Source organism: Anolis carolinensis, chromosome 2 (assembly GCF_035594765.1).
Source record: "Anolis carolinensis isolate JA03-04 chromosome 2, rAnoCar3.1.pri, whole genome shotgun sequence".
Lineage (NCBI taxonomy): Eukaryota > Metazoa > Chordata > Lepidosauria > Squamata > Dactyloidae > Anolis > Anolis carolinensis.
Genome location: NC_085842.1, coordinates 35,289,567 through 35,317,321, shown reverse-complemented (window position 1 = coordinate 35,317,321; position 27,755 = coordinate 35,289,567). Strand labels below are relative to the sequence as shown.

The 27,755-nt window shown below is 40.1% G+C and overlaps 1 protein-coding gene across 1 annotated transcript; it reads right to left on the bottom strand.

Moving 5' to 3' along the window:
• Nucleotides 1–317: 317 nt before the first annotated feature.
• slc25a20 (solute carrier family 25 member 20) lies at nucleotides 318–26,991 on the bottom strand. Its single transcript, XM_003217858.4, has 9 exons — nucleotides 26,717–26,991; nucleotides 19,531–19,623; nucleotides 14,663–14,790; nucleotides 11,133–11,223; nucleotides 9,693–9,810; nucleotides 9,112–9,184; nucleotides 7,837–7,946; nucleotides 5,933–6,057; nucleotides 318–3,572 (listed from the first exon to the last, which is right to left on the bottom strand). Exons 1-9 carry the CDS (start codon nucleotides 26,831–26,833, stop codon nucleotides 3,510–3,512), a joined length of 918 nt encoding a protein of 305 aa, XP_003217906.1. The 5' UTR covers nucleotides 26,834–26,991; the 3' UTR covers nucleotides 318–3,509.
• Nucleotides 26,992–27,755: the final 764 nt, after the last annotated feature.

Sequence of the window (27,755 nt, the reverse complement as noted above, 5' to 3'; positions counted from 1 at the left end):
TTATTATTATTAGTTGGATGACAAATCTGACATACAACAAAAGAAGCATTCTCCATGCAGGAAATTTTACAAAAACAAACTTCCAAAGAATTTCATCCACCTTTTTAATGGATGGTGGGGATTATTTTTAAAACACATCTACAGAACAGATCTCCATGAAACAAAGCAGAGCCTGGAAGTTGCACGAGCTTATAATTCCAGACAAATGTGTGATTTGGAGAATCATAGTCCCTCTCCCACATAAGGTCACGTTCCAAGCTCTGTTTCTTAATTGCAGTAATTCCAAAATGCACAACAAACAAGAACACCAAGTCAGGTTCCAGTTGAGAATCAGCAAAGTTTACTGAGTGCTGAACAACAGTGACATTTCATCTCGGTGAGGCATTTGGGGGAAAGAATTGTAGGAAAAAGAATATTTGGTTGAAATGCCACAGAGCAAAGGTAAGCAATGTGCAGCCCTGGGGCTGTGTATGAACCCAACTGTTTTTGCAGACTTTGACCCCGTCAGGCTCCAGAAACAGCAAACAAGTAGCAGGACCCCTGTGTTGTTTAACATTTTAACATATCCATGTTTTCCCGCCCAAAACAAGGAGTGGATTTCTGGCCACTTCCAGTTTTGTTTCTTTTGTTTAATTCATTGACAATTCTGGCCGAACCAGAGGCAGTTTATTTGCTCCTGGACCTGCTGCAGTTGAATGATTTGGATATAACTCAACATCTTACAAAGGGCAGGTGCAAAGACAATTTTGCCATGGTGTTTTCCAACTTCTAGAGTGTGAAACATTTTACAAAGTGACAATTATGCATCTGTTATCCACCCAAAGGATGTGTTTCAGTGGTACAAGTATATGTAATAAAAATCTCTCAAGGCAAGGCTGCAGTGAGTACAGAATTAGAAATTAATTACCCCTGTCAAGTGTGAACAAGTGTGCAAAGGAATCTTGTAGTACTGGGTTGCTGTGAGTTTTCTGGGCAGTCTGGCCATGTTCCAGAAGCATTCTCTCCTGATGTTTCACCCACATCTATGGCAGGCATCCTCACAGGTTGCTGAGGTCTGTTGGTAATTAATCAAGTAGGGTTTAAATATTTATGGAAGGCCCAGGGTGGAGGAAGAACTCTTTGTCTGTTGGAGGCAAGTGTGCATGTTTCAATTAATCACCTTGATTAGCATTGAAAAGCCTTGCAGCTTCACAGCCTGGCAGATTCCTGCCTGGGTGAATTTTTTGTTGGGAGGTGTTAGCTAGCACGGATAGTTTCATGTCTGGAATTCCCCTGTTTCCAGAATGTTGTTCTTTATTTACTGTTCTGATTTTAGAGTTTTTTAATACTGGTAGCCAGATCTGGTTTATTTTCATGGTTACCTCCTTTCTGTTGAAATTGTCCATATGGCCATAGCAGAGCACTTGATGAACCAACCTGGACACTGCATATTATCTGAGAACACAGGAATGCTGAACCACTCTAACAACCACTATGTCAGACTACACAGAGAAGCCACTGAAATTTCACAGAAAGGAGAAAACCCTGAAAATGAACAAAATCTGGCAATCAGTATTAAAAAACTACAAAATCGGACATTAAATAAAGAACAACAGTCTGAAAATGGGAATTCCAGACATGAAATAATCAGGGGCAGCTAACACCTCCCAACAAAGGATTCCTCCAGGCAAGAATCAACCAGGCTGTGATGCTGCAAGGTTAATTGAAACATTCACACTTTCCTCAAACAGACAAAGAGTTCTTTCTCCCACCCTGGACCTTCCACAGACATATAAACTTCACTTACCCAGTTTCCAAAAGACCTCACAACCTCTGAGGATGCCTGCCATAGATGCGAAACATCAGGAGAGAATGCCTCTGAAATATAGCCATACAGCCCAGAATACTCAAAGCAACCCAGCAACCCCATGAAAGCCTTCGACAACACAATCTTGTAGCACCTTTGAGAGTGAGAGAAAGAAATGGTAGAATAAGCTGTCAGAGGCACTAAGGTGTTGTTTTTCAAATTAAAAGAATAATGACAATCAAAATTACACTAATCTCACTTGTACCAATATTCATACTTTGGCACTCCAGATGTGGACTTTGTTTCCAAATCCATCTGAACAATTTTCACAGGAATAAAAAATGTGCTGAGGTTATGCATTATTTTACTAAAAAATGTAATTACCTAAGCTTTATACCGGTGTGATTTCATACATTTTGATAGTTTTGATCTGTACATAATATTCTACTCCTAGTCAACTATGTGCTCATTTTTCAATTTTTGGGGGATTTGGTACCTTTTGGAATCAAATACTATTAAATATAGCCATAGAGTTACATGGCACTTGTGAAACTACTGCCTAAGGCATTTCCATTTACCTTAAAAGCACCATCAGGAAGAGTTTAGTGGACTCTTATAGGGATATTTCTATATGGATGGCCTATTCCAGACAACATGTTACAATCTGCAAAGAAAACCTGGAATTACTCCCACATCTTTGCATTTCATCTGTAAGAGGTTTTCACAACACAGCAATACAACTGAGGGCTTCAGTAATTTCTTATTTAAGTACCTGCACTCAATATCTATAAGACATTCTGAATTTTAATATTGTTCTATCTTCTTTTGGTTTAGCTGAACTTGTTCAAGGCAACACTGACATGCAATTGTAGCAGTAGGAAGCCTTTCCTTCTGCAGGTGTTTCGACCTACATTTCCCATTGATCCTATCCATTGTGTGGGTAGGTAAGGGACAGTGAGAATTGTAGTCTAAATCTTCTGGGGAGTATGAAGCTCCCTGTATTTATTTTACTGACTGTGGGCCATATGGCTTAAAGCAATGTATGAAAATCCTTCTAAGTCAGTACTTGATATAATAATGTCCCAGGTAAGTGCCACTGAAATAAAACAAAAACTTGCATTTGAGCATAAACATCCTTGAACAAGATCCAGTAATTCCAACGGAGCCTACACAGAAACTTGTGGCGGATTGTGTCCAATGTTTTTAAATCAAAGCAAAAGAATAATCTTAGATCAACCTTGTGCCATTAAATGTGAATTGTTATCCTGAACATTACATGCACAGTGACTAGTCTCTACTCGCACCCAAACTCATGCAGGTCAATTTACAGACAATGTACTTTCTCACTAAAGTCGGAAGGGGAAATTAAAACATTATCTCCTTTATTCCCTGATGAGATAAATGAGCAGGAACAAGAACAAAAACATCTTGCCGGCTAAGAGCAATAAGGTTTCCTGTTAGCAGCATTACCATTATGGTAACTTTGGGCTCAGAAAGCAGGTGTCTCTTCTGAACGCCTCTTGAACTCTCCGCTGGGAAGAGATTTGGCTCAAGATTCCTAATGGCAACACCCAAAGGGGTGCGAGTAAGGCAGAAAAGGTTATTAGAAAAGTAGTCATTGTTTTAGCTTCTAGCAATCCATTAATTCAGTCTTCCTCCTCTTGATGCAGTTCCACTTCCCCTCTTGTTGATGGGTTTCCACAGGAACACATCCTGCTGGTCCTCAGTGACTTGGTGCAAGCCAATTCAAGAATTTCATGGCGAATTCGAAACCAAGGAAACAGGCCTAGAAGAGACGTACAAGTGAACATGTCAGCAGAAGGTTTTTCTTCGGCTGTAGTTTCCCATGGGTAGTGTTCCATTTTGAAACACTATTATAAAACTAGCATATGTACCCGGCATTTCCTCTTTGTCTTTGGGACTGCTACTTGCCTACTTTCTCCATTCTCCAGCTCTGAGAAGGTTTATCTCACAATTTATTATTTACAGCATTTATATTTCACCCTTCTCACCCCAAAGGGGACTCAGGGCGGATCACAGAACACATATACAGCAAACATTCAATGCTGATTATAACAATGACAAAACAGACAACAGATAGAGATATATATAGGCTTTCCCATCTTTCGGCATCTTTGGAAGCTGTGCTTGGTTGTGGTCACCAGGGTGTGCTGTCACTCCATCTCCCTGCCAAAGGGCTTTCTTTGTTCGTAAGCTTTCTCCTTTTTCTGATCAAAACACCGAGCCTAGATAAATACCTCCCCATTTTTAATGCGGTTCCTATTTATCTACTCACATTTGTTTTCTGCTAGCTTGGCAGAAGCTGGACTAAAGGTCAGGAGCTCACCCTGAACCAGGCTTCTGGATGGCAAGATTATTGCAGCTTGGTGATAAACCTGCTGTGCTAAAGCCTGGACCATGTCTCTATAGCAGCACTTTAGTAACAGTGGGTAGGCTCTCTTTGTGGTCTTTCTTCCCTCCCTCCCTCCCTTCTTCGCATACACGTCATCTTTCTTTCCCAGTGGCATTACAGAAAGCCACTTCACCTAGCAACAGCCAGGCCTGTGATATCACAGGAGGTGATTTCACCAAGCAACAGGATTTGTATGATAAGAGTAGCAAATGATCTATAGCATTATTAGGTAATTAATAGCTGAAGGGAATCAAATATATTGATGAACAATGACCACAATAAACTTTATTAACGTGCTCATGCACAGATCATAGTCTGGACTCACAGTTCCCATGAACTGGACACTGCTCATTGGCCCTGAATGGAACAACAATTGCAGCAATTCCTCCCTCATGTATGGGGGACCCCAGAGAAATAGGACCAATTAAAAATCTTTAGCTGCTCCTGTAAAATACTTTATTGGTTCTTCACTCCTTTCATAAACTTGATCCAGCCCTATAGGAGCTGCAGTGGTGCAATGGGTTAAACCCTTATGCTACTGAACTGCTGACCTGAAGGTTGATCGTTCTAATCTGCAAGATGGGGTGAGCTCCCACTGTTAGCCCTAGCTCCTGCAACCTAGCAGTTCGAAAACATGCAAATGTGAGTAGAAAAATAGGTAACGCTTCAGGGGGGAAAGGCAAAAAAGACATTCCCAGCAGTCTTGCTAACCACACGACCAGGAGGATTCTGCAACAACGCAGGCTCCTCAGCTTGAAAACAGAGAAGAGCACCTGCCCTAGAGCCAGAGATGAGACTGCCTTCAGAAGCTGGAAATGAAAGGAGAAGCCTTTGCCTTTGTCTCTGTTTCTGTTTCACTGTATTTTCATTTGTAACAAGGCATTGAATGTTTGCCTGTGTTTGTTTATATGTTGTAATCTGGTCTGAGTCCCCTTGGGGAGAAGGGCAGAATATAAATAAAGTGTTGTTATTAGTTATTATTATGTTATTTTTCCCAAAACTGGGACACCAAGAAGCTGTCACAAATGCTCTCTGCAACACTAAAAATATCAACTTAGCAGTCCAGTAGTTTAAAATCAGTTGACTTCCCCTTCTCCACTGGAGCATCTTTAAGGCTTGTGCTTGTGAACTAAATATCCTCCTTCTAAGTGGTACAAATTTCAACCTCAATCAAGTTTCCTTTGGGATGATATGGCAGAACTGAAGCGTGCTCCTGCTTTGAATCTGCTTGGTAGACACACTTGAAGCCTTTCCAGTATCATCCTGCCACTGCAGAATACATATTGTTTGCAATTATCAAGACTATTTTGGCAACATGCACTTGCAGAGTTTGCTGAAATGTCTAATTTACTCTCCATACCACTTAGCCAAAACATTGACCAAAATCTAAGTTCTCAAAGGTAGGCTAACTGTTCTCGTTCTCTGCAGAACAGTTTGCTCAATTTTCAAGTGCAAACCTTAATGGCTTGTTTCATTGGCAATCAGCTGTTTTGGGGGCTTGTTATAAACTGAAACTATAACTATGACCAAATAAATAAACATGTGATTCTTGTGGTCTCTTATTCTGGATGGCAGTAAGTTGATTTGCTCATGCCAGCCGTAGATGAATTTGATTTGTTGCAGGAAGTTGGGGGAGCTGCCTGCTAGCAGGAGGGGAGGTGTTGAAATATGGTGATGTCCAAATTGTAGCTTCCTGAGTCCAAGTAAAACCCACTATTCTTAGATTGACTTACTGCATTGGCAGGAAAGGCTCTGATCATCACAGCAGTGAACCCCTTGTACAGAGACATCACTCCCTCCTCTCGGATCAGCTCTCGCAAAACATCTCTGAAGCCATTGGGATACTTTCCTGGAGGAGCTGTTGAATTAAGGAAATGCAAGTTACAGAGTTATGTTCACAAATGGCTGAAGTATAAGCTTAAGAGATCTGATTGATCTGAAGTGGAAAATCCCTAAAATACCAAGGAAGGAATGTGAAAAGATCACATGAGTAGATTAATAATGGCCTTGAGACTTCCAAAAGTAACAAGACATATGATTTCTGTTGCGGAAAGCACAGAGACTGGATCTGGGAATATTTGGTATTTAGAATCACCAGGAGAATTTAACTTGGCGATGATCCTAAGGAAAACCAAAACCCCAGTTAATAAAAGCCAATGGTCATAAAAGTTAATGATCATCTGCTGAGCATGGATTACAAAGACATAAGCATTGGCAGAACAGAGAAATCAATAACTCTATTCAAATTCTACCATTTTTTTCTTTCAGTCTCAAAGATCCTACAAGATCCCTCTGCATACTTGCTATTAGGAGATCTAAAGAGAGAGATGTAACCCAGATGGAAGAAATTCAGTTCAGGGGAGACAAAAGTCATCATCAAACTCACTAAGTGACCTCAGGCAAGTCTCTCTGTCTCTGTCTTTTTCTCTCTTTGCCTCAGAGGAAGGCAAATCTCTTCTGCATAAATCTTGCCAAGAAAACCATGTAACAAGTTTGCCTTAATGTCACTATAGGCCAGAAAGAATTTGAGGACACACAACAACGCATGTTACAATAAAAATAATATTAGAAAGTCTTATTCTTTTCCCATCCTTAAAAGTCCCATGGAAGATGACAACTTTAATGAGCTTTCTTCTTAGTTTAGAAAAGCTATCCAGATTTTTGCCAGGAGTCCACTATATTCATCCCAACTGATCAGACAAGAAACTATTTACAAGCCTGAGCCCATCTCTCAGAATCAATTCCACATCCTCAAAAAATACTTATCAGAAGGCCTTGTGGAGGAAATCTGCAAAGTGGGATTATATTTCACTTTGGTTCTTATTCCCATGATAATCTGAGGCTGGATCTACACTGCTCTATATCCCAGGATCTGATCCCAGATTATCTACTTTGAACTGAATTATATGAGTTGACTCTTTCAGATAATCTGAGATAAGCACATAATCTACAATCAGGGCAGTGTAGATCTAGCCTGAGTCACAACACTAAAGTGAGCCTTTAGAAATAGAAGGGTTGAAGGATAACAAGAATGTTTTCCTTCTTGGAAGAAGAAATAAATAAAGAGACAGGGAGGAAGACAGACAGACAGACAGACAGACAGACAGACAGACAGACAGACAGACAGAAAGAAAGAAAGAAAGAAAGAAAGAAAGAAAGAAAGAAAGAAAGAAAGAAAGAAAGCAAACAAACAAACAATTATGTGAATGTCTCATCTCGTGCCAAATTAAACCAGATAGTGTCTTGGGCTGTTTCCTTGGGAGGATACTCAGAAGAGTGCTAATAAAATGTTGAGCAAATTGAGCTTGGATAAAATAATCTTCAAGTCTCTGCTCTCTTCCAGAGATTCCTACACATTTTATTAGAGAAGTAATTTCAAGTTTTCAAAAAAAGCAGGTATTTGTGTTTTTCCAGCTTCTGGAGGGATTCTGTGCCCCTAATCCTTGCAAAAGTGAAGAGTCTATTATAAATTACACAAGATGTCTGCAGTCACTGAACCATCTTTGTTCTGGTTCAGTTCTTCCACCTCGTTTTCAGAAAATCACTGACTAGGAACACTGAAAGGATTAAGAATGGAATATTCTCTCAAGACGGCTCCTGCTTCACACAGTCTTTACTGCAGCACCAGATAACTCACCTGTCTGGAAGCGAGATTTCAACACATCTGGAGGAATGCCTACAGCCCAGTTGAATATTCCTGCCATGCCACCAGCAAAGAGAATCCTGGGGACACTGAGGTCGCTGACACTGCAAAAATATTCAGAAAAGGACTATAAAGTTAGAATAAAAGGCAGAGAAAAACATCCTATAACTTTATCTGATACCAATTACTGTTACTGTGAATGGTTCACTGAGTTTATGACACAGACATTTAAGTTTCAATTGAACTGTCTGAGATTAGGGTCTACTTTTAATTGCAGTTTGTACCCAATTCACCACCTCTTCCTGTACCTGAAGAATAACACTCCACACATCTGATGAATTGGTTGCTCCACAAAAATCGATTCCAAAAGTGAGGAACCTTTGGTCATTTAGATGATTTAGCTTGTAATTCCCACCATCCTTTACTATTGGCCATGCCATTTGGGGATTCTGGAGGGTTTGGGCCAAAATATCAAACAGGACAAAGGTTCTCTGCAACCAGTGCATAGTTATTTATTCCCTAGCAGATGTATCTCCTGATACATTTCTTGAATCTGAAATATGAGGGAAAGAGAGACCGCAGAAAGCTGGGGGAGAGAGGGGCATCAGTCCTTTAGAACATCTTGGGTTTGATAAATAAATTCTCTTTAGGCATCTTTAGCTCCTCCAGCACAACGCTGCAAAATAAAAAGTCGTATCCTGCTCCTGCCTATGCAAGTGAGCAAATGCATGCACAAGCTCTCCTTTCGTCCCATATGTTTGTTTGTTTATTTATTTATTTACTGTATTTATATATTGCTTTTCTCACCCTGGGGGGACTTGAAGAAGTTTACAACATAGTACTGGCAAAATTCAATGCATGTAAAACCAAATTATATATCTCAAACAGTACATATATGACTATGCATTAAAATAAATAAGACCATTAAACATTGGATATAAACAACGTTTAGACATTAAAACAAGTTTAAAACACCTAATGTAAACATTAAAATCACATGATCCAAAATCATATGTTCAGCTCTTCCCACCCCAAGAGAACAAGGGTTCACCACTCATGACTGGTACCAGTCATCCCAACAGTTAGATTCCCTCTTAGCGACACTATTATTATCAAAATCCCTGTTTAAAATGGTATAGGGCAGCAGTGGAGGCAGCAGGAAATACAGCAATCAACAAATAATCAAATCCACAAATGTATAGGGCCCACAGTATGATAAAGTTCTACAACAGACAAAATATCTTCTGAGTGAAAAGCTCTTCTATTTACCTCTGCCCTTCAGGAGTTAAAACACTTTTCAGCCATTCATAGGTCATGAAGTACATCCCACTGGCTGGAACATCTGGGCAGATAATAAAAGACACACTCAGAGAAAGTAGAGGTACAAGCAGAGATTATTGCAGAAACAAGCCAAAACTCAGAATTCTGCAAAGGGAAGGCAAATAACTTCTGTTCATCATAACCAGAATTTCAAAAACACTGTAAAAGTGTTTTACAGACTGGGCTGTGGCGCAGGCTGGAAAGCAAGCCAGCTGCAACAAATCACTCTGACCAAGAGGTCATGAGTTCGAGGCCAGCCCGTGCCTGCGTCTTGTCTCTGTCTCTGTTCTATATTATGGTATTGAATGTTTGCCTTTATGTGTGCAATGTGATCCGCCCTCAGCCCCCTTCGGGGTGAGAAGGGCAGAATATAAATGCTGTAAATAAATAAAAGACTATACTTGATCCTGAAGTAGAATAAAGTGGTCTTGATTCTTTGACTGGATAGAGATAACAAGCCAAAAAGAGAGTTCTTGGCCAGAGCTCCCCCCCCCCCAAAAAAACCCCCACAGAACCTTTCCAACTATTACCTCTCATGAGGGTGAGGACCGTCCCTTTGTAAACACCTCGAATGCCAGCCTCACGATAGATCTGCTTGGCACAGTCCACTGGACCCCCATATTTAATTTCACCTGAGGCTGCTTGGATCTAAGCAATTGGGAGAAAAAAAGATTTTTTCAACATCTATCACGAGAGCCATGTTCAATATTTGACAGGATGTCATAAGGAAGAGAGAGCAGGCTTTTTTTCTGCTGCCCTGGAGATTAAGACTTGGAGCAATGGGTTCAGTTTACAGGAAAGGAGATTCCACCAAAACATTAGGAAGAACTTCCTGACTATAAGAGCTGTTCAGCACTGGAACTCTCTGCCTCGGAGTGTGGTGGAAACTTCTTCCTTGGAAGCTTTTAAATAGAGGCCGGATGGCCATCTATTGGGGGTGCTTTGATTGTGTTTTTCCTACATAGCAGGCGGTTGGACTGAATGGCCCTTGGTGTCTCTTCCGACTCTGATTCTATGATCACTAAATAAGCCACTGAAGGACAGCTTTTGGAGTCACGAGACATTCCATGACACACCAAAATGATGGCACTATAACTACTAAATTGCCTATCCTTCCCATATGGCATCTCCAGTTTTAATTTCTATCAGCATGTTTTTAATATCCCACTTATTCCAAAAGACATTGTGAAATCTGCTTCTAGGAAGAGCACTAATCATAATCAAGGGTAACAAAACCTCCTTTTGTGACCTAACCTTGTGGAACATTCAAGACAGAAAGCTATTTGGAAATAAATAGGAATGCTCTGTATAGGAGAAAGTGAATAACCAATATTTGCAGATAACTGAAACAGGTGGACAAAAGTTGTGCTCCATGGGAGATTTTTGAATGCCGTGATGAGAATATGAGAAGGTTAAAAGATTTTTGAACTCTTATGTCTCCAATACGTGCCTGGAATGAACATCCCCTTTCCCTCCCAGATCCAGTAAATGAAAATTTAGAGAAAGGGGAGGTGAGGAAGGGATTTGTGCATTGGACTGCAAAGGACCCTGCAGAGCTGCAAAGAAAGGGAAAGTTGCAGCAACAAGAAACAGAAATAACCCTGGAGTTCACAAAGTACTGTGAGCCTATGATTATTAACCTTCCAATGGATAGGGATTTCTATTATCCACAGTTTCTGGTGTCCACAGGGGCAATGGGGAGCTTGGAACATGGAAAAAAGGGCCATACTTTATACGTATGCTTCCTCACCAATATATAAAGGATTCTCCAAATGCATCAAAATGCTTCAAAGTTCTTTATAAAACTCAATCAACGATACAACTATTTATATGGTGTTGTGTGGATGGTAGTGAAGGACCTATTCAGTGAAATAGCCAGACAATATAAGGGTGTAACACTTCTGCTTGTGTACAGTAGTGAACTACACATCATAGAAAGGAAACTAGATCACTTCCTTGGGCTCTCTTACCTGAAGAAGGCACTTGATCCTTTCTCCTGGAGCCATGATTGCAGTGGTGAATACTCCAGATAACATGCCTGCTGCAAAGAGCTGGGGATATCTGCACGGGACAACAGGATATTAATCACAGGACAATACAATCAGAGGATTGCCATTTTCACAAAACAAAGGACTGATGTGGATTTGCAAGAACACATTATTAAAACCAACCACAGAGTGGGAATGCTTCTTTCTCCAAAGGGCGATTCTTTAAAGACACTTTCTTTTTCAGCACAAAAAAGAATGAAAAATACCACACAATCTTCACAATTATCTGGCTATTGTTAAAAATGCCAATTCCAAAAAAACCTCCCCAAAATCCTGAACATAATTGAACAATACAATTAAATGATTATCATTTTATTTTCTCTCCCAATTTATATTTCTGCCAGCTGCTTTAGAAAGGACAGCGAACAAGCATTAAAAAAGAGAAAAATCCAATTAAAAATTAAAAGCCAGCATGAACAACAATTAAAATCCCTAATAGCAGCGGGTTCCAAGAAATCACCACAAGTTAGCAATAAAACTGACATTTCCCACTAATGCTTCACTGGGAAAGGAGAATTGTTCCTAACCAACCTCTTAAAAGCTTAAAAAGAGCTGTTATTCTAAGGAGGGCCCTCCATTATGACTGAATATTTTCTAGAGCTCCAGGGACAGATTCAGATTTCCTAACTGCTCTTATGTGAAAGGTTCAATTCTATTCAGTCAAGATGAACCACCAAATCCCAAATGAGGAGGTTCCCAACTTTAGCATGTTTCTTGGACTTGGGCTACCGCTGAACCAAGTCCAGAAATTCTAATTTGTTCAAAACATGGCAGCCGGATTGGTCTCTGGTACATCTAGGGGTGATTATATTACTCCTATACTAAATTTGCTCCAATGGTTCCCAGTCAGTTTCCAGGACAAGTACAAAGTGTTGGTTATTATCTTTAATATTCTATATGGTTTTGGGTCCCAGTTACCTACGGGATCACCTCGCCCTATATAATTCACCCCAAACAGGTCTTCTGGGGAATATTTATTCCAAATCTCAGAGGACTCTTTCTTCAGATGCCCCTAGATTGAGGAATGGCTTGCTGGAAGATACTGAATAGCCGAATACACTGCCTACATTGAAACAGCAATAAACACGGTCTCTTCTGGCAGATCTATCCAGATGAATTTTAAATTATATACTGGCCAGTTTAACATCTATTTAGTGCATATGTTCTTTTAAACTGATGTTTTACATGAGTTACATATTTTAAGTGATAGTGGTTTTTTTTAAGATGTTGCTTGATTCATGGGGAGAGGCAGGTAAGAAGTCATCATCATCATCGGAAGAATGTACCGTTCCTCCAATGCGTCTCAGAGAAAAATGTCTTTCAAATGGCAAATTGACCCTAGAAAACATTATTTGTCATTCCATAGTAATTTTACTCCCATTTGGCATATTTTTGGGAAGGGGGGAATGAGAACATTTTAAAAAATAAGGCATAATTAGGTGGCTTCAGGGGCATGAAATGTTATTGGGGGGGAAACAGTAAGTCTGCAGTGGGTCCAGGCAGCTACATGTGGTTCACAAGCTAGACTTTTATGCCTGATCTATATTCTTCAAAGCATGTTTCATTCAGAGGTCACTATGCTGTTGAATCACCTTATCAAAAACAATGAAATTTAACACTGCGCAGTTGTGAAGTAGGAACCAGTTTAAAAATATATATTCCAGGCCTGAGGATCCAAGTTTTTTTCTATAGTCCTATTACTTCAATGGAAAAGGAATCACTATGTACCAAGGATAAACATTTATCACTCCTTGGATGGTTCCAGCCAATCAAAACTAACCAAGGTCACAGCCAGACTGTTCCAAGGACTCTTTTCAAGGGCCAAAAACCGCAGATTCATTCAGACAAACACAACTAACAGAATCAGAGACAAGAGGACCTACAGGAAGAGATGCAGACACAAAATGATTTCAAAAGCAGGTTCATGGAGAACAAATGACATATATTTTATACATTTTGGTTTTCCACAAACCTGCTTTTATCAGCGGCTGCAGAAAAAGCTTCATTAATCAAATCTCAGTTAACCAGATCTACTCTTTTTTGCCAGCACCACTCTGTGCATTCTAGTTTACAGCCTGGTCCAGAACTGTATTTACTCAGAAACAAGTTTCAATAATTTCTACCAGGGCTTTTAAAACTTTTTCCATTCACAGTCTCTTTCTGCCCAAGAAATTTTACGTGACCGCAGGTATATACGTTTACAAAATAGATATAAAAACCAAACATTTCCAAAGCTAGCTAAACAGGCTAATTTTCCTTTTTGGGGAGTATAGCTGAAGCATTTTCTCTGCAGTCCAATGTTAACACTGCATGTTGTTGCCAACACATGTCTGTAAATGGTCATGTTCAGAAACCTTTTACTGTTGCTAATTTTTTTGTGACCTCAACCTTGGGGTCAAGACCTACAGTTTAAGAAGCAGCGATTTCACCCAAACTTCCTCCTAAGTGTTTCAGATGGGATCCACATAGTCTGAGATCCTATGCACATTCCGTCAAATATTTAAAATGGCTACATTTTATTATTCCAACTCCCAGAATCCTGCAACTAGCACCATCACTAAGAGATTCTGGAAACTGTAAGCTTAAAAAGTTGTAAAGATGGTAATTAGATGATGATGATGATGATGATTATTAATATTATTAAAATCAGATGTTATAATATTAATTATAAACCTTACAGTGTTAACAAGTAAAAAAGGCATCACACAAATCCAACTAAAATCTAAACCCAACTCATTATTCTAGTGAGAATAGTGGGTGGGCTTTGAACAAACAGTTTTAATTGCAAGGATGTCCTTTGAAACTGCTTTCCTTAAAAATATTGCTTGATTTGTTTCTCAAGAATGTTCTAACTGGTTCCATGTCTTATACATTGCCTTGGAGGCCTGACAGTCTGCAAGGCAATAAAGAAATATTTAAGTACCGTAGTCAATCATTACAGTGTAATTTGGATGTCTTCAGTTAAATACAGAACGGAGGGAGTATTGGACAGGGAGATCCATTGTGGGAAGGATGAACTATGTATAAAACTCAACGTGGGCTCTGAAGAATGGTTGTCTAGGCATTTAATGTCATTTGTGAGAAAGCGTTACAAGCCTTCCATTATGTAACATACACCACATTTATCTAAAACATATTCCTTCCTAAATTGATGTAAATTTTCACCGAGAAGAGAATTGCGCAGCAACAGCCCACACACAATGTCTGTTTATAGCCAGCACAAGCAGTCCCACGCTTCCAGGAGACTTAAAACTTGCCAGATTTAGCAAAAAAGGGAAAGGGGAAAGGATACATATGCATATATAGCTATCTATATCTGAGGAGTAAAAATAAAACACTGCGCTTGGCTGCAGTGCTGTAATGTGTAATTTAAAAAAGAACAGAACAGCAGGCTAGGAAGTCTGGAAAATACATTACTAAATCAACTCAAGGTTTCCAACTACAGGACTTACGTCAAGATGTCATCTGGGGTCTTCTGCTGGAGTTTCTTGCCCAAGCCAAATCCAAAGAAACAGACAGCAAACATGGGGGTCACTCCAACAATGGGAGCTGCCATCCCCTTGTACAAGCCACGGACTCCCTGCAAGACATGGTAAGTGTGTGGATCACTCGACTGTTCAGCATAAATAACTAGGAAAGACAATTTCACTCCAATGAATATTGGCCGAGTCAAGACAAGTCCCTATCAACTGGCATGTGGGATCAAAAGGGAGGTAGTGCCTTCACCTGCCCCCATAAATATTCTCAAGAAACGCAAGCCAGAAAACAAGGTCAAACTAGCCATTCTACATTGATGGGCAACAATTAAGAGTCTTCAGAGAGAACCTCTTGACCGCTCTGCCACATTGTATGACAAGATGACTCAAAGTTGCCTTGTTGATTTTAGCATAAGAAATCCAGAAATGTCACATAGCAGGTGCCTTTGAAACACAAGAATATGTGATGCCTTATTAGGAGATTACTATATGCATATACTGATACAAACAAAACATACCCTATATATTAGAGCTTTCCAAACATTTCATGCTGATGACAAGGAGCCTCCGGTGGCCTAGGGGATAAAAGCCTCGTGACTTGAAGGTTGGGTTGCTGACCTGAAAGCTGCCAGGTTCGAATCCCACCCGGGGAGAGCGTGGATAAGCTCCCTCTTTCAGCTCCAGCTCCATGCGGGGACATGAGAGAAGCCCCCCACAAGGATGGTAAAACATCAAAAACATCCGGGCATCCCCTGGGCAACGTCTTTGCAGACGGCCAATTCTCTCACTCCAGAAGCAACTCTGACATGAAAAAAAATGCTGATGACACACTTTTTTGACATGCATCATTTTGCAACATAGTACTTCAGTGTTATCAGCAAACTGGAGGGTTAAAGAGATACAGGCACATACATAAAATGTAATTATGACATGCATGAAGACACAGCGTATCTCATGAAAACATTTTATATTTTAAAATATATAATTTGTCAAATAACACATATTTCCAATATGTTTGTCATTTCCCGTTATGTTCGAATGGCACACCTATAACTGCAGCTGACACACTAATGTTTCATGACGCACAGTTTAGAACGCTCTGCTATAGACTTTTGTATAAGTCTAGAAATCATCCAAAAGACTGGGTCAACATTTCCATGAGTCAATGTGCATACTGTACCTTAAATCTCATTTTAAAAAGGAACCATCCCCTTCCCTTAGTATAGTGGCAAAAGACAAGAAATTAGCCCATCCCAGGAGAGCCTAAAAGAAGCAAAGAAGCATAGACTACTTTTTCTGCTGTGGCACTGCTTCTGGCCTTTTTGAATGCCTGGCCAAGGAAATATTGGCCGTTGGGGGTGGAGGATGCATTGGTACTTTCATCTATCTGAGGTATGATGCTTGAATAATTAATGACTCATGCAGATGGATGGCCATCTGTCAGGGTGCTTTGATTGTGCTTTTCCTGGATGGCAGAAGTGTGGTTGGACTGGATGGCCCTTGTGGTCTCTTCTAACTTTATGATTCTATGAAAAATCTAGAAATTTGATTCTAAAAACTTCCTTGATTTATACACAAGGTTGATTTATACAATATATATATATATACGGAAAATAAATATTTAGTCCTTTAATAAGATTGCCCATGTAACGAAGGGCTAGACCTGATTAAATTTAATTTTACAGAGCAATATTAAAGCAGCCTTATTTCCATTTGAGTGTATAGATCAAAAGGGCTTTATCCCCTTTATGGAAAAATTCTGGGAGGCCGCTAGCAGGCCAACGGCACTGCTTTTATTTTGTACCCTCTGTCTCCCATGTAAGGGTTTTCCCCTTTCCTCCTCAGCTGCCCTTTCCTGCTGAGGTCTTCTTCTAACAGGACTTACAGGGAAAACACTTTAGAGACTAACTGCGAGAATTAAGTGAATATCATAAACTTTTGTTGACTACAGTCAGTCTACTTAGTCAAATACTAGTCTAGAATAGCTTATTCTACCAACTGTATTTTCTCAATTAGTTTCCAAGATGCAATATCCCATTGCATACTGATAATTCTGACAGATATGACTATGTCTTTGAATTCTATTCAAGATAATTAATTAATTCATTTCATTTCATTTATATCCCGTATTTCTTCCAGCATAAAACCCAAGGCAGTTTCCAAGTTCAAAACAAAATACAGCAGTACAGATCAACTGGCTCCAACTCTATATGTATTGACTGAAAATATCATTGTGTGAACTGATTAGTACATCCTAACTTTATGGAGCCTTGAAAAGTGGAATCTGTTGCAAGATGAGCACTACAAAGCTTTTGAGCTCCAAGGAGCTGCTACAGAAAAGTCAAGAAAGTTAGCACTGAGAACACCTCAGGGAAAAAGGGCAATTCCAAAAGGGGTCAGCAAAATAGGGAATACAAAATGCAGTAATCCAAAAATGCCAAAGTACATAAAATCAAGAGAACCAAAATCTACAGCAGTATTTCCAACATAAATCCATAAATCAGAAAGCAAGAACTTTTCCAAGGTAAACCCTTCCATGAACCAGGTAACGTAAGAATACTTGAATCATGAACATGAGAGCAGAGACAGCAGAGCCATCCCTATGGCAATGTTGTCTCCTCTGAAAAGCATAAAGCCAGCACTCCTTAACTGAAGCCCGACCAAGTAGCCATGAGATCGTGTCAAACACATCTGGTCTTCAAGGTCTTCTTACGAAGTCTCTCAGAGCGCCTAATTAGTATATTTTTCACTCCCTTCGTTCTCAAGCCTAATTTAGCTTCTCGTAAAAATTCCCCATCAGCCGAAGGCCATTTCCCAAGGGATCGAGGACTTTCACTTTACCCTGTGGAATCCAAAACATCAGCCTCATCTGGCTGCAATTCTCTCCTAACCCTGACAGATTCTTCACTTTGAAACCCATCAAATCTCTCATCCTCTGACATGTCAGAGAAATCAGAAAAATCCTCAGCCGCTTGCTGAGCTACAACACTTGCAAGGAAAGTGGAAGATTTGACAGGAAAAAGACACAAGAGAGAACACCACAGGGAATGTGAATGAAAAGCAACATCTAGAGAAGCAATGTCTGCTTTTACTAACACGTCCCCATCTTATGTGAACCATGAATATGCACCATCTATGACCAGGACAATGAGGTCCCCCACTATGCCAACAATATCTGAAGGTCCATGAACTCTCCATGACTGAATTGTGGTCAGTTTCATAGAATGGAAGAGGCCACAAGGGTCATCTGATCCAACCATCATGCAGAAAAACACAGTTAAAAGTACTAGGTAGACATTCAAGCTCTGTTTAGAACCTTGAAAGAAGGATAGTAACACCCTGAGCTAGCCTAGTCTATTGCTAGACAGCTCTTATTGTCAGGAAATCCTTCCTCATGTTTAAGTAGAATCTCTTTTCTTGTAATTTGAATCCATTGATTCATGTCCTAGAGTCTAGACTGTGGAGTCAGCAGAAAACAAGCTATCAAATATTTAAAGATGGCTAACATATCATCTCTCAATCTTTTCTTCAATCTAAGCACAGCAAGCTCCTTAACTTACATCTTAGTATAGGGTTTGGTTTCCAAACCTTTGATCATTGTCCTTCTCTGGACACATTCCAGCCTGTTGATGTGCTTCTTGAACGGTGGACACAGCATTCCAAATAAGATCTCACCAAACCAGAATAAATCTGGACACTATCCTCCTATTGATGCAGTTTAACCTCAATTATTCAAACCCATACCATGAGATACCATGCTGGCTTGTTTAAATTATTCATAGTAATGGTACGCTTGGATCTATGGCTCAGACAAAATGGGGAGTCATGATTTAACAAAAAAGAGGCAAATCCTTCTCTGATACTTCTTTAGACCATGTGGGCAGAGGACACAGGAGAAAGTCAATATATTCAGGGGTTGCTGTGTTGGCCATTCAAGGAGCAAGTAATTGAATCTGGGGGTCTCTACAACATGTGTATCTCACAATAAACCTGTGAACCAAGTCCTTCTATGAACAGCTCCAAAGTGTTTGATATCCAAAGTGCTGGCTTTAGCCTATAAAGTGCTGACTTTAGCCTATAAAGCCCTAACCAGTTCTGGCCCAGCTTACCTTTCCGAACGTATCTCCCTCTACTAACCATCTCATAGTTTAAGATCGACTGGAAGGCCCTGCTCTCAGTCCCACCTTCTTCGCAGGTGCGACTGGTGGGGACAAGAGACAGGGCCTTCTCAGTGGTGGCCCCTCGGCTTTGGAACTCCCTCCCCAGGGAAGGTAGATCAGCCCCTTCCCTTTTGATCTTCTGCAAGAAAGTAAAAGCGTGGCTTTGTGACCAAGCTTTTAGAGAATCTGTGCAATAAACAAACAGATACAGATCAATATGTTATTGACTATAGGAATGGCTTGGATTACGTTTATGGATCATGTGATTAATTATGACTGTGATTTTAAATGTTTTAACTGTTTTATTTGAATTTTATAATTTCTTAAATGTCTTTTATTGTTGTATTGTTGTCAAGGCATCAAATAGTTGCCTTCTATGTAAATCCGCCTTGAGTCCCCTTCGGGGTGGAGAAAAGCGGGATAGAAATAGTAAATAAGCAAGTAAATAAATAAATAAATATCTCATCTTCACAGTTATATGTACCTCAGAACTGGGTAATTACCTCTACCTTTGTTTCCTGATAGTTCTCCTCTTGAAAAAGGAATTTTCAGATACACGAATCTGAACGATCTGAACTGACAAAACAAGCATTTACCATCTCAAGAGAGACGCAATTTCTTCACAATAAAATAACTGAGGAAGTGACACCTTTGTCAGAGATTACAATTCATTTGACACAATACCTCTTTCACAAGAGTCTTCTTAAAACAATCGAAGGTTCCAGAGTAGAGGGGAGGCTGTCCTGGCAAAGCTGCCGGTTGAGTTTGTAGCCTAACCTGCCAAACAAACAGAGAGAGAAAAGAAAAATACTGTGAATATGAAATCTCTCTCTTATATTAGATGGTCCTATTATATCATGAATTGTTTTAAATAGATAGCCAGCTTACCCACCCATAACTTTGATAAGCTCAGACATTTTCTCATCCAAACACTTTTCATTTCTCCCCTCCATTCTCACCCCTTACCTGGAGAAATGGAGCAGCATTATAAGTTGAAAAGGAAATAACCATTTACCCGCTTAGTTGCATAAAGTGTTATTAATGAGTTTGAAACTTATTTAGAGAGATGGAAAAGACCTACAGTATAGGTGGACAATTTGTGGCCCTTCAGACATTCTTGAGCTGCAATTCCCATGATCCCTTCCCACCAACAAAGCTAGCTATGGCTGATGGAAATGGCAGTTCTGCAACATCTGAAGAGCCATAAATTGACCATCTTCAACCTACAATCAAACCACCTTTCTTTCTCCAGATGAGCCCAGAAATTGCTGGCATGATTCATTAGAGCACCAAGTTTGAGATTAAAGCCCCAGGCTGAATGTAATTTTGGATCTGGCAACCAGTTTGGCCTAGCTTACTCAGATTTGGGTAGATGACCTAACAGAAGTTGATTTGTGGTGGTCAAGAAGGTGTTGCAGCGTTTTCTTGGTATATCATCTTTCTCGATGGCCTTTCTGCCTAGTCAACGGCTAACTTCAAGTGTTTCCATCTCATGTTGAGTCATCTGGACAAATTAGAAACTCTACTGATGTACAAACCATCCAGAGTTTCAACATTGTTTCTACCCGAGTAGATGAAGCAGTCCAATTTTATGATGACTATTTCAAAATAGCTGTCTTGAGGGATTTCAATATTTACACCAGTACTTGTCTTCTTGGGGAGGTGATTATCATCAAAAGAGATAATTGAGCATAGTAGAATAACAGAGTTGAAGGAGACTGTAAGGACCATCCAGTCCAGTTCTGCCATCCAGGAATGAACAATTCATTCACTCCTGACAGATGACCATCCAACTTCTGTTTAAAAACCTCCAGAAAAAGAAACTCCTTCACATTCCCAGGCAGCCTATTCCACAGTGAAACAACTTTTACTATCAGGAAGTTCTTCTTAATATTAGAATCACTTTGCCATTTGAATACATTTCTCTGTGTCCTAAGTTCTGGAACAGCAGAAAACAAGCTTATTCAGCCTTTCAAATATTAATGGTATGATGTTATATATTAACATTCTCATCTCTGGGTTAAGCATGCCAGTTTCCTAAGAAGCTATTTAGGGGCATGGTTTCCAGACCTTCAGTCATCTTCAACAGCTCTTACAATCAGGAAGTTCTTCCTAATCTCTTTTTCAGTAATTTCAATCCATCGCTCCATTTCTCAATTTCTAGAGCAACAGAACATCAATCAAGCTTGTCCCCTCCTCAATTTTTAAACATGGCTATCATGTCCTATCTTAGCCTTCTCATCTCCAAGCTAAACATACCCAGCTCTTTAAGCCATTCCTTGTAGGGCTTGGTTTCCAAACCTTTGATCATTTTTGATCACCCTTCCCTGGACACCTTCCAACTTGTCAATATTCATCTTGAATAGTGTTACGCAGAATTGGACACAGTATGATTCCAGATGAGGTCTGACCAAAGCAGAATAGAGTGAGGCTATGACTTGATCTAGATACTCCTATTGGTGTAGCGTAAACTCATGTTGGCTTTTTTAGCTGCCGCATCACACTGTTGACTCAAATTTAGTTTGTGGTTTAATAAGACTCAAAAAGCTCTTTTACATGAAATACGGTATTTCCAAGCCAAGTGTAGTTTAATAAACTTTTCGATGTTTTTTATGACAGAACCAATTAGGAAATTACATTTATAACCTAAGGACGAAAATCATGTTACATAGTGCAATAGCTATTTAGTGAAACAACTGTTAGTATATAGTTACGTAGCTACACATTTTAAAATTTTACAACAAGAGTGATTCACATGTAGTTTATTTTTCACATTGACTCCACATTTCTTTTTAATCTTTTTTTCTTTTTTGTACAGGTTTTGAGATAAAAGACATTTGAGATAGTATTCATAAAATATCAAGAGTAAAATTGACTCAAAAACTAGATGTTCTGGATGAAACTGGAAGAAGTATTTGCATCAGCGTAAAATGATCCAGAATATATTGGAGTGTGGTGAAGTCTCCTTCTCTGGATGTTTTTAAGCAGAGACTGCATGCCCCTCTGTCAGGACTATTTTGATCATGTTTTCCTGAGTGGCAGTTGGAAGTTGTATAGGATAGCCTTTGAAAGCCCCTTCTAACTCTATGGCCCCTTCCACACAGCTGAATAAAACCCAATATTGCCTGCTTTGAACTGGAATATATGGCAGTGTGGACTCAGATAACCCAGTTCAAAGCAGATATTGTGGGATTTTCTGCCTTGATATTCTAGGTTATACAGCTGTGTGGAAGGGCCCTAAGTTTCTATGTTTTTATGATATTTTGACCAAACAAATCAGGAATAGACTTAAAATTACGTCGAAAATAGATGTCTTCTGAAAGGATCCAAGATGAAAACGGTTTGGGAACCATTGCCCTAAATGTGCATAGATTTACATAGTATGATCAAAGATCTCTTAACATCTGGCCCTTGAGCGGAGAATGCTACCACCTCCTTGCCTAATTATTAACAGACATAACCAATAAGGGCAAAGATCAAAGTCTATCAAGAAAAAAACAACTTTTAACTTATTCAGTTCTAAGTAAAAGATATACTGAAAATGCATGTAAAAGGCTTTCACGAAAGCTTGTAAGGAGGGGCAGAACATTGATCAGTTGTTCATATGCAGAGGATAAGGAAGCATGACTCTGCAAACAAAACAAAAAAATAATTTCTCGAGAATTAATTGTCATCACTGAATGGGGTCGCCTCCTTCCTCTACCTCATCCAATCTGAACTGCATACATTCAAAAGCTATTCAAAGAACTAGAATCCTGATTTTTTAAAAACTTGGTGAAATCTCTGGCCCCATCTGCACTGCCATATAATACAGTTTCTGAACCCAGATTATCTGATTTGAACTGGACTATATGGCAGTATAGACTCATATACTCCAGTTCAAAGCAGATAATCTAGATTCAGGAACTGGATTACATGACAGTGTAGATCCATCCTCTGTAAATATGGTATTGTGCCTTCAATTTGCCTGTCGTTTTATGGTAATCTCAATAATTTCATAGGGTATTCCTAAGCAAGGGAAGTTCAGAGGTGGTTTTGCCAGTTCCTTTCTCTGAAACACTTGGTATTTTTTACTGGTCTCCCATCCAAGTACTATCCAGGGCTGAATCTGCTTAGCTTCCAAGATCAAATGGGATCTATACCAAATTGTCCTCTTCTGTAGAATTTAAACATCCTTATCAAGAGATTGGCAGCACTTCTCTTGCCTTGCCCTAAAGCTAAGACATTTCAGACAACAGGTTTATCTTGTTCTTCTTGCATGGTGGGAAAAATAAAGCAAGCAGATAAGCCTTGTGCTACAAAACAATTTCCCCAGATGTTCTAGGAGTCACCCTATATTACTCGAAAGCTCCACTGCAACGCTCTTATTGAAACAATCAAAATAACAAGGTGAATTAGCCGCTTTTTCTCCTTGTGGGAGAAAAAGCGGAATATAAATGATAACAATAATATCGTGCTCAAAGGCAATTCTGCCAGGTGCCCCAATAAGCTAAGCCACCAAGGCTCATAGAAAGCATTGAGATGGAAAGGAAATAATATAATTTCAAGCCACAAGGCTTGGAATTTGAAGAAAAAAGAAATCAAGAAAGTAATGGCAGCAAATCATAAAATAATCTTAAAAATAACAAATCACCAAGAAATTGGAAATGTCTATGCAGGAACATAGAATCAAAACACTCCTAACAGATGGCCATCCATTTCTGTATAAAAACTATCCAGAAACTGGATGGCCCATCTGACAGGGATGCTTTGATTCTATGTTCATGTCAGAACTGGGTTGGACTGGAAGGTCCAACTCTATGATTCATTAAGGCTCTACAGTTAAGCTTTTTGGGGTTCCAAAATATCATGACCTGTCTTCAGAGCCCCTCATAATAGCCTTTGGGGTGCATCTACAGTACACTGTAGAATAAATGCAATTTGACCCCACTTTGACTGCCATGGCTTAATGCTATGGAATCCTATGATTGGTAGTTTGGTGGGGCACCAGCACTCTATGGCAGAGAAGGCTAAATATCTTGTAAAACAACAACTCCATAGCATTGAGCCATGGCTGTTAAAGTGGCATCAAGCAGCACCCATAGTTTTATCTAAGGAGTCATATGAGTATTTTACCATTTATGTGTTTTAAATGCAATTTTTTATCCTGTATTTTTGTTTTAATTGATATATTGTATTACTGTTTTATCTTTTTGTATTATGTTGCCTATGTTTTGTTCTATGTTGCTTGGGCCTCTGCCCCACGTAAACCGCCCCAAGTCCCCGTGGGGAGATGGTGGTGGGGTATAAATAAAGTTATTATTATTATTATTGTTGTTGTTGTTGCAGTTTTCATGTAGTAGTTCCCCATCTCTGATCTACTTGTTGCACCTCGTATGTAAGATACTGGTAAGGATGAGATACCAACACAAAACTAAGAATGCTGGGTAATCCAGAGGTTTTTTCTTAAAACTTGGGTTTATTCACATTATAAGCCATTTACTATACTAACTTTCACTTTACTTCTGAGGCCCCTTTCACACAGCTGAATAAAATCCCACATTATCTGCTTTGAACTAGGATATATGGCAGGGTGGTCTCAGATAACCCAGGGCCCTTCCACACAACCATATAATCTAGAATATTATGGCCGAAAATCCAACAATATCTGCTTTGAACTGGGTTATCTGAGTCCACACTGCCATATATTCCAGTTCAAAGCAGATAATGTGGGGTTTTATTCAGCTGTGTGGAAGGGGGCTCAGTTCAAAACAGGTATCATGGGATTTTCTGCCTTGATATTCTGGATTATATGGCTGTGTGAAATGGCCCTGAGAAGACAATGGGTGTGGAGGTGCATGTAAAGAGGACTATTTTACGAGCTCAAAACTTGCAATCCATGTTTGTGTATCAGGGTTGAGCAACTTCTGGCTTTGCAGATGTTGCTGGACTGGTATCACTCATCCTATATAGGCCACATTGCTTGCACCTGAGGACAAATATGGAAGAAAACTTGTGGCAGGGATAGTCATTAGAGGTTTATTTTAAATATGTAGAACTTGATGTCCATTTGTTGTTGCTGTTGTTAATTGCCGTCAAGTCTACTTTTGTTTATGTTGACCCTATGAACAACAGACCTACATTGTAGAATTAATGGATTTTGACACCATTTTAACTGCCATAGCTCAATGCTATGGGTTCCTAGGATTTGTAGTTTGATGAAGTGCCTTCCTTCTTTGGCAGAAAAGGCTGAAGATCATGTAAAACTACAAATCCCAAGATTCCATAGCTTAAAGTGGTTTCAAACAGTCTTGAGGTCTATCTACAATATACAATTAATGCAGTATGATACCATTTGAATACAAGCTATGGATGCCATATAGTGTTTTAATTATTTTAAGAGCTTTTACGTGTTAAATGTGATTTTAACTGCCTTGTTGTGATCACACTATATAACACATTTTTGTTTCTGAGTTATAAATGTCATTGGTTCCGTCATAAAAACATGGGAAGCATTCATTAAACTGCAAAAACTTTGTTTTTGCGGGACGTCCAGCAGCACATTTTGCTACAGTTTTTCAATGAATATCTCAGAGAGTCTCAACCAATTCAATATAGGGCCCTTCAAGCTTCTTTAAGGCATTAAATGTTTGCTGATATTTGTTGTAAACCCCCCTGAGTCCCTTTGGGGAGATAGGGCAGGGTATAAATAAAGTTTATTATTAAGTTTATTATTCCAAACAGGCCCTACGTCCTAGGATCTAATCCCAGGTTTTCCGCTTTAAACTGGATTATATCAGTCCACACTGCTAGATAATCTGGATAAACAGAAAACCTGGGATCAGATCCTGGAGTATAGGGCCTGTCTGGAAGGGCCCCTAGTTCTTCCTATCAAGGAATGTAGTTCTTATTTGTAAATAAACCTTTTTGGTAATTTAAATATTGAACTCTGCATCTTTGCCCTTTAAGCTCAGAATTCTTTTGCAGCCAAACAACACTTCATCTTTCTGTTTGCTGTGAGCTGACTGCTCACTTAAGGCCCCTTCCACTGAATAAAATCCCACATTTTCTGCTTTGAACTGGGATATATGGCAGCGTGGACTCAGATAACCCAGGGCCCTTTCACACAGCCATATAACCTAGAATATCAAGGCCGGAAATCCCACAATAACTGCTTTGAACTGGGATATCTGAGCAGAAAATATGAGATTTTATTCAGCTGTGTGGAAGGGGCCTCAGACATTCCAGTTCAAAGCAGATATTATGGGAATTTCTGCCTTGATTTTCTGGGGCCCCTTCCACACAGCAGAATAAAACCCCAGATATTCTGCTTTGAACTGTAATATGGCAGTGTGGACTCAGATAACCCAGTTCAAAGCAGATATTGTGGGATGTTCTGCCTTGATTTTCTGGGGCCCCTTCCACACAGCTAAATAAAACCCCACATTTTCTGCTTTGAACTGTAATATGGCAGTGTGGACTCAGATAACCCAGTTCAAAGCAGATATTGTGGGATTTTCTGCCTTCATAATATGGGTTACATGGCTGTGTGGAAGGGCCCTGAGTGCTATGCAAACCTGGGAGGTGAACTTCCACAATGTCTTTTGCCTACCCTGCTAAAGTGTTGGAGCCTCAACAAACTACAACTCCCATGATCCCACAGCATTGAGCCATGGCAGTTGAACTGTATTCATTCTACAGTGGCGATGCACCCAAAGTGATTGTATTCAGAGATGGATCCCCCTTCACCTCTCATTCAAAAACCCTTTGGAAGAAGTCAAAAGTGGTACTTATTTGGACCTCCTCTCTGCCCGTCGCTTCTGAACCTGGCCGCGCAAGGCATGCTGGGTTTCGTAGTCTTTCTCCCTCGGCAATATTCCTCAAAGCTCACCTTGATGGTGTCCAGCGGGTGCCCCACGAAGACCAAGCAGACACCCCCGAAGCCCCCGGCGAAGAAGTTCTTCACGGGGCTGACGGGCGCCTGGGAGGGCTTAGCTTTCTCCGCCATGGCTGCGGCTGCTGCAGAGGCCGGGCTCTCGCCTCCTCCTCCTCCTCGCGGTGTGGCCACTCTGAGCGACCTTTACCCTCCTTTTCCAGGACTGAAGGCACGAGGGCATAGAGGCAGACCTCCGAGGCGCCTGGAGCGGCCGGCCACTCCGGCTCTTTCCGTCTCTAGCCGAGGAGGGTGCCCATAGAGAGAGGAAAAGTAGAGAGCGAATGCGCATAACGAATGAAAGGGTGTATTCATACTGTAAAGCAGCCATAGGGCAAACTTGGGCCCTCCAGGTATTTTGGACTTCAACTCCCACCGTTCCTAACGGCCTCAGGCTGAGGGGGAAAAGGAAAGGGCCTGAGGCCGTTAGGAACGGTGGGAGTTGAAGTCCAAAACACCTGGAGGGCCCACGTTTGCCCAGGTCTGGTGTAGATGCACCCTTTGTGGTTACATTTACTCAAACCTGCTTTCTCCCTGGAACCTTTCATAGCTGAAAACTGTGGGAAGTTAACCCCACACTCTTCAAGTCTGCAGTCCTCATTGAGGATCAGTTAGAATGTATCTATTTGTTTTCACAGTTTTCCGGGTTGTATGGCCATGTTCCAGAAGCATTCTCTCCAGACGTTTCACCCACATCTACAGCTGGCATCGTCAGAGATTGTGAGGTCTGTTGGAAACTAGGCAAGTGGGGTTTATATATCTGTGGAATAATGTCCAGGGTGGGAGAAAGAACTCTTGTCTGTAAATGTTGCAATTGGCCGGTTTGGTTAGCATTGATTAGCCTTGCAGCTTCAAAGCCTGGCTGCTTCCTGCTTCCTGCTTCGGGGAATCCTTTGTTGGGAGGTGTTAGCAGGCCCTGATTGTTTCCTGTCTGGAATTCCCGTTTTCTGACTGTTGACCTTTATTTACTGTTCTGATTTTAGAGTTTGTTTTTTTT

Excerpts from the sequence above, each read along its gene's own strand:
- slc25a20 (XM_003217858.4), bottom strand. The coding sequence starts at position 26,833 with ATGGCGGAGAAAGCTAAGCCCTCCCAGGCGCCCGTCAGCCCCGTGAAG. Across the intron at positions 19,624-26,716 it reads ACCCGCTGGACACCATCAAG|GTTAGGCTACAAACTCAACC; the intron begins GTGAGCTTTGAG and ends TTTGTTTGGCAG. Across the intron at positions 6,058-7,836 it reads GAAATCTCGCTTCCAGACAG|CTCCTCCAGGAAAGTATCCC; the intron begins GTGAGTTATCTG and ends TTAATTCAACAG.